The 7,684-nt window shown below is 51.3% G+C and overlaps 1 protein-coding gene across 2 annotated transcripts in view; it reads left to right on the forward strand.

Moving 5' to 3' along the window:
• Pla2g15 (phospholipase A2 group XV) overlaps positions 1–5,401 on the forward strand; it is a 15,716-nt gene extending 10,315 nt beyond the window's left edge. Inside the window, exons 3-6 of one of the 2 annotated variants that reach the window (XM_021169720.2) lie at positions 1,164–1,282; positions 1,508–1,606; positions 2,010–2,234; positions 3,500–5,401. In XM_021169720.2, the coding sequence (XP_021025379.1) occupies positions 1,164–1,282; positions 1,508–1,606; positions 2,010–2,234; positions 3,500–4,011 (955 nt within the window). In that variant the 3' untranslated portion in view covers positions 4,012–5,401. The remainder of the gene's footprint in view (positions 1–1,163; positions 1,283–1,507; positions 1,607–2,009; positions 2,235–3,499) is intronic. The other variant, XM_029480986.1, reaches the window with a different exon arrangement.
• The last annotated feature ends 2,283 nt before the right edge of the window (positions 5,402–7,684 follow it).

A 7,684-nucleotide genomic window follows, 5' to 3' on the forward strand; every position in this document is an offset into this window, starting at 1 on the left:
TTTTAAGATTTATTTATTTATTATATGTAAGTACACTGTAGCTGTCTTCAGACACTCCAGAAGAGGGCGCCAGATCTCGTTACGGATGGTTGTGAGCCATCATGTGGTTGTTGGGATTTGAACTCTGGACCTTCGGAAGAGCAGTCGGGTGCTCTTACCCACTGAGTCATCTCACCAGCCCCCTGTTTTTTATTTATTTATTTATTTATTTATTTTTATTTTTATGGCAACCACGGAAGCTATGCAATGATAAAATCTTGAGTTAGGAGCTGCCAAATCTGTGGCTGTGTAGCTCAGCATCAGTCTGGGTGAGGGGACACCTGGGGAAGAGAATTTGCTTCGGGGCTCCCCACCCTCACCCCCTTGGTCTCTGGAGTAAGGCTTCATGGGGTTCTCGTTTGGATTTTGTTATTCTGATCCTCTGTACTGTTGGGGTTTTTGTTTGCTTGTTTGTTTGAGACAGGGTCTCCTATAGCCTCAAACTTATATGTAAATCCTTAAAGAATATCCTTCTCCCCCTTCCGCACCCCCTCCTGCCCCCCGAAGAGACAGCGTTTCTCTGTGTAGCCCTGACTGTCCTGGAACTCACTTTGTAGACCAGGTTGGCCTCTAACTCAGAAATCCACCTGCCTCGGCCTCCCAAGTGCTGAGATTAAAGGTGTGTGCCACCACTCACTGCCTGGCTTAAAGGATATCCTTAACTGCCTGATCTTCCCAACTCTACTTCCCAAGTCCATGACTGGCATCGATCTGTGTTTTATAAGCCTGCTTTGTTTTTTGTTTTTTTTTTTAAACACTTTCTTTTCTTTCTTTCTTTCTTTTTTTTTTTTTTTTAAGATTTATTTATTATTATATGTAAGTACACTGTAGCTGTCTTTAGACACAATGGAGGAGGGCGTCAGATCTCATTATGGGTGGTTGTGAGCCACCATGTGGTTGCTGGGATTTGAACTCAGGACCTTTGGAAGAGCAGTCAGTGCTCTTACCCGCTGAGCCATCTCTCCAGCCCCTGTTTTTTGGTTTTTTTTTTTTTAAATCTCCTTTAGACCTCAGACCAGATCTGCACATGAGGCTGGAGTGTGGCTAAGGTCACAGGGCAGTATTGAGACAGACTGAGCTCAGCGGTACCAGTGAGCTCCTAACTCATTGTCTTCTCCTGACAGGTTGGTTTACAACAGAACATCTCGGGCCACCCAGTTTCCCGATGGTGTGGACGTGCGTGTCCCTGGCTTTGGGGAAACATTTTCTATGGAATTCCTAGACCCCAGCAAGAGGAATGTGGGTATGTAGCTCTTGTTCAAGACCTCCAGGGTATGGGGCTGGGGGCTCCAGGCTCTGTGGGCCTACTACGTTGCTTTGAAGGGGTAGCCTGCGAGCTTTCTTTGATTAGTAGACACAGGTTCCTTTTCCACTCCTTCAGGGAGACAGATGTCACTGTCTCTGTGGGTGTGGTGTGGGTAGCTAACAATGGTTATGTTTTATATAATTCTAAGCATTCTGTTCTTAGGTTCCTATTTCTACACTATGGTGGAGAGCCTTGTGGGCTGGGGCTACACACGGGGTGAAGACGTTCGAGGTGCTCCGTATGATTGGCGGCGAGCCCCGAGTAAGAAGTCACCCCACCCCCGACCCTGTTCCATTCCCTAGGGATTGGGAGGCAGGATAAGGTAGTCTTGGCCACTGATTGTCCTTGGGCTCTTCCTACATCTGAGTCTCTGGCTTCCCGTGCATCTGGCACCTCCACAGCTCTGATCAAGTCTTGCTTTGTCTTTTCCTGTCATTCTAGGATTTCTGGACCTCTGAGTCTTGGCAGGGGCAGAGGCTAAGGCCGAGGGGCGGTGGGGGAAGGGTCACTTTGTCCTCTATGAACCCCTGGGGAAACTAGTCTGCTCCTACTTAGTTCCCAGTACCCTCTGCACCCCCTAGTCCTGGGTCCGCTCTGTCGATTGGTTAGCGATTCAGGTCCCAGGACACTTCCTGCCTGACCCCTGCTTGGCTCTGGCCTGCAGATGAAAACGGGCCCTACTTCTTGGCCCTGCGAGAGATGATCGAGGAGATGTACCAGATGTATGGGGGCCCCGTGGTGCTGGTCGCCCACAGCATGGGCAACGTGTACATGCTCTACTTTCTGCAGCGGCAGCCACAAGTCTGGAAGGACAAATATATCCATGCCTTCGTCTCACTGGGGGCGCCCTGGGGGGGCGTGGCCAAGACGCTGCGTGTCCTGGCCTCAGGTAAGACCTCCCATGTATGGTGTCCCGTGTATGAGCTTCACCTGCCTCTGTGGGCCGTTCAGGGAGGCAGTAGGTGGTGATGCTGCTGGGTCTCTTCTCTTGGGCCTTCTCAAACTGACTTGTGTTTTTGTGACTGTAGGACCCACTATCTGCAGCCCTGAGGCAGGGCCTCCTGGTGCAGAAAGAAGCTAGCTACCCTACCCTCCTCCACCATGACTGGGTGGTAGCCCTGGGGAACCCCTCACTTGGGCACTGTGAACCAGGACCATCCTGAGAATCCCTAGATTATCTCTCTGCCATCACTGGTACTGCCTGACCAGCTCACTCATCTGATCGTCGTAATGATCGGGTCAGGCTCATAATCTTGCCCAGTGATCCTGACAGTAACGTCAGGGCCCAGTGACTCAGATGTTTAGATTCAGGGAGGAGTCATCGCAGCCGTATGCTTTGTCATTCCTGGGCTTACAGGAAGAAATGATGGCACCTTCAGAATGTGACAAGGAGACATAAGGATTCAGGCATTGGCCGTCTCAAAGCTTCCCTGTGAAACCCCCCGTAAATCTTTGCCTCAGATGTCGGAAACTTTCAGCTCTAGAAATCCAGGGGTGGAAGAGATGGAAATCCATGCACTCCTAGGAGTTTCCCTTTTCCTAAGGATTCTAGTGGTAGCAGGCAAAGCTGAGGCCCCAGGGTCAGCCACAAATTCCACCCTGCTTTGAGACCGTGTTGGATAATGGGCGGTGGTAATACTTGCACCATGAGTAGACCCTGTCTGAGTTGCCTGAGCCACTGAAAGTCTCACTGGGTCATAGGAAGAGCTGACTCTAGTGGTAGCTCCCCACCCCATTGCCTTGCTTGCAGCAAGCCTGGCCTCCTGGGCCCGCGGAAGGCATGCGGTCGTTCAGCGTGATGGAACAAACAACCAAAAACCAAAACAGCTGTCCTATTGACTTGCAGCTTCACCAAAGACAAAACTTGTGCCCACAGGCAGGATGGTTGGTATATTACTTAGCTGAGGGTGGCCTTCACAGATGAGTAGACATAGTAAACAATTGGAGGGGGGAGGCTCTCTGAATCTCTGGTGAGGAAATACAAAGGGATGTATGCTTTCCACGTACAAAAAGAAAAGAAAAGGAAATCTGTGGTGCGTAGATAGGACCATGATGGTAACTAATGGTCTAAGATTGTGAAGTATTCACTGAGCCATTGGTTGGGTTGGTGAACCTCCTTCCTGAGCGCAGGCTGATAGAGCTTTGTCCTTCCAGGAGACAACAATCGCATCCCCGTCATTGGGCCACTGAAGATCCGGGAACAGCAGCGATCTGCCGTCTCCACCAGCTGGCTACTGCCGTACAACCACACTTGGTCACATGAAAAGGTATTTGTGTACACACCCACGACTAACTACACGCTCCGGGACTATCACCGGTTCTTCCGGGACATCGGTTTCGAAGATGGCTGGTTCATGCGGCAGGACACAGAAGGGCTGGTTGAAGCCATGACGCCGCCCGGGGTGGAGCTGCACTGCTTGTATGGCACTGGTGTTCCCACGCCAAACTCTTTCTACTACGAGAGCTTTCCTGATCGGGACCCCAAAATCTGCTTCGGCGATGGTGACGGCACAGTGAACCTGGAGAGCGTCCTGCAGTGCCAAGCCTGGCAGAGCCGCCAAGAGCACAGAGTATCATTGCAGGAGCTGCCCGGAAGCGAGCACATTGAGATGCTAGCCAATGCCACCACCTTGGCTTATCTGAAACGTGTGCTTCTGGAACCTTGACGTCCTACGCCGGGCCGGGCTGCTGGATGGCTGGACCACGGAGCTTTTCTTGGCCTCTGACTCTTTCACGGTCTACAAGCTTGGCAGAGTTTGTGACCATCATTCAAGGTCCTAAGTCCCAGGAGGCATCTGCCTCAGAGGAATGCTATTTCTCAACCTTTCTTCTGTAGAATGGCCATGAAGAAGGCAGAAGTGAGTGTGGACATTTGAAGGAGAGACTGCTGCTGCTGCTGCTGAATTGTGACCTCACGCTGGCTCTGGAGGCTGGCTCGTTTGGCCCCTCACCCCAGTCCCTAACTTGGACCATGCAATCCTCTTAGCTCTCTGGTCTTTCTACTCTAGCTCACTGGGCCCTCCTAACCTTCCCTTTTGAGGGATGTTAGTTACTGAGCTGATGTCCTGCCATGAAAGATTCCATAGAGATCCCCGGGTGACCTTCCCACGCACTGGCCTCAGGTAGCCCTCTACACTGGCCACAGGTGGCTAGAGCTGCTGGCTTCCCTATGACCTCACTGGTGGACATTCTGAGTGTGGGGTCTCCTGGAGGCAGTCGGGTAAGCCCCTGCAGGCAGGCTAGTTGCTCGTATTGTCTCCGTGATCCCTCCAGGCTGGGTTCTTTACAGTCTGCTCCTACCTCTCATTTAGCAGCATCCTAGTTCTGGACTGGACAGCAGAGGACCTCTCAATTCTTGGGGGCCATGTCCTAGGATTCCTGATGTCCCAGCTTGTGACGGAGGTCCCAGTACTGAAGCTGGCTCTGTTGGTTCTGGGACCTGTAGTTTGGGGGGGGGGGGGCTTACTGCCTTCTTTGAAGGTTCTTAGGAAGAAAGTGAGCTCAAGCCACAGTTGCTTAGAGCTTCCCATGAGTCACCTTCTTGAGAACTCTACCATTATGGTGCACCCCGCTGTGGGGTATTTCTACTATCCACTTGAGCTGGCACAGGGTTGAGAGGTGGTAGAGATCCTGCCCAAAGCTACCACCAGGCAGCTGAATGGGTTTTGGTTTGCAGGAAACAGTCCAGAGCTTTGAAAAGGCTCCCAAGAGAGCTAGGAAGAGAGTCCCAGCTAAGGGGGTGTTGTTTGTTTGTTTGTTTGTTTGTTTGCCCCAGGGATGCCACATGGTCTCTGTGTGACAGCAGGGATGGGGAATCTGGGACTGCCTTAGGGACAGTGTACCTGACTATGGACTTGGGTCAGCTTTTAAGTTGGGGTCTCAAAACCACTTAGAGGCTGGACCACACTGCCTTCCCATATCATTTCTGACGCTGGACTTCCCTTGTTAAGCACATTCCTATCATCTGTCCCTCACCTGAGTGTTGGGACCCCCCACTTGGGGCCCTGAGCAAACTGTACCTCGATTTTGGCAATAAAAGTATTCTGGATGCTGTAAGGTGCCTTGTCCTGCTCTGAGCACGAGAGGAGGGAGCCATGGTGTCTGAAAGTGCTGTAGCGGTGGGCGCTTGGTCTGTAACTTTACTGGGGCCTCAGCATTACCCCTCCGCCTTCGCTTTACCCTTTTGTCCTCTTCTCTGGAATCGCTAGAATCGATTTCTCCACTGGGACCAAGAAACAGACCCAGAAGCCGGGCGTGGTGGTGCACGCCTTTAATCCCAGCACTCGGGAGGCAGAGGCAGGTGGATTTCTGAGTTCGAGGCCAGCCTGTTCTACAAAGTGAGTTCCAGGACAGCCAGGGCTATACAGAGAAACCCTGTCTTGAAAACCCTGCCCCCCCCCCCAAAAAAAAAAGAAAAAGAAACAGACCCAGAATTGTGTCTCTTGGAGTTGGGCTCCTGTCTTCATCCTGCTTCTCCCCAGTCAGCAGTGTAATGCCTAGCTTCTCCAGTGCTTGTCTGTATGCACCAGGCCTTTTGCCCTCTACACTTTGAATTTAAAGTTCATTTTAGGAGGTCACCTTTTCCAGATTCAGCATCTTACCTGCCTGCCTTCTGAGTCTGAATAGGAAGCCATAAGAAGAGATCAGACACAGGCCTGCTACAGTTTCGCCAGAAGGCCTTTGCTTCTGATACTGGGAAACTATTGCCAGCCCTGAAAACCCAGGAGTGGAAGACAGAGGTTCATAGTCTCCGGTGAGCTTCCATGTTCTCAAGGATTCTAGCAGGAGGGAGAGACTAGCCTAGGGAGGGATGAGTAGAGATGATGACTGAGACATAGGAGCACGTGGAGATAGATAAAAGGGATGTCTGAAATAGGGAAGCATGCAGAGGAATTGGGCCTCAGCCTGAACTTTGTGGTGTAGAAAACCTACCAGTTTCCATTGAGTTGGCCAGACTAGATTCCAGGTGTTGCTATACTCAGGGGGCCACTAGAGGGCGATCTAAGACTCACTGTACCAAGTGTAATGCATGGAAGGAAGGGGTGGTCAAGAAGGGGCATGAGGTGTGGACACACAAGCCCTGCGGTGGCACCGGTCCAAGTGAAAGATTGATAATATGAAAAGTGTCATTTGCAGGTCCTATCCAGCTTGGCCCTTACCTACCCACCATGCCATCTTTCGTGATGACCTTGCAGGCAGCTACTCATTCATTCCAAATCTTTTTACGTCCATTGGCAGTTTAACTGCGAGGGTGTCAGATCACCAGGAACAGGGGATACAGCCATGAGTTGACATATGGGTGCTGGGGATCGAACCCAGGTCCTTGGGTAGAGCAGGCAGTGCCCTTAACTGCTGAGCCCTGTCTCCACACACCCCTTCCCCATTCCAGCTCTTTTTGAGCCCTACGGGTACCTGTTTCATAGCTGCAGAGAAGGTATTCTGCCAGTGTTAGCCCGTTTGCTTGGGTGGCCTTGTGACTTCCCTGAGCCTGAGCTTCCTTATCTGATTGATGAGGGTAGATATGTCCTGCAGGGTGTGCCCATTGACCAAGAATGCTGATGTTGGAAATCCTCAGGTCCCTGGTCCGATGTCTTGTACCAGCTTGGACTCAGCAGATTCCCTGTGTGGATAGGAGACAGCAATCAATCGCTGGAAGCCAGATTTCTATATATAGCTATTGCAAGGACAAATGGGTGGCTCTCACTGAATGGAGGGGCGATGCTGGAGGGACTGATTCCAGAAGTGAAGGGTCAGGCTCAACTGACCTAAATCTATGCAGGCTCACTTATTCTTCCAGGTGTGTAAGGATGTAAGGGTGCCCAGCTGCTGCCTAGACTGCAATACCTACAGCAGTTTCCCTTCCCCAAATACTAACAGTCACTGCCTGACTCCTTGTCTGTGGATCTCTTGGTAATGGGGTTTCTCAGGTGGGGTAGGGAGTTTACATCAAAGAAGTATTGGTGGTCTCATATCCTGCTCCCCACCCCTTACACCCCCTATCCTTCCTCTTGCTAGGGAATCAGAGTCTGGCTGCTGGCTTGTGCTGGGGAGCCTCCCTCATCTTCAGAAGACCTGTTGGATTCCTGTCTTTAGACCCTGCCATGCTCCTTCTTTGGAGCTGGAGCCTGAACTCAGGGCCCCCTTGAGCTGCATCAGAGACTGTTCAAGGTTTCGAAGACGAGAACCCAAAAGGGGCAGCACCAACAAGGGGTCCTCAAGGACTGCATCCTACGCCTATAGGTTGTTAACTTCCTAAGAAACCTGGGACCAAAGGCTGTGGTTCCTATTAACATGTTAAAGTGGACGAGGCCAGGCTCTGTTACTACCCAATCAAGAAAT

This window comes from Mus caroli, chromosome 8 (assembly GCF_900094665.2).
Source record: "Mus caroli chromosome 8, CAROLI_EIJ_v1.1, whole genome shotgun sequence".
Classification (NCBI taxonomy): domain Eukaryota; kingdom Metazoa; phylum Chordata; class Mammalia; order Rodentia; family Muridae; genus Mus; species Mus caroli.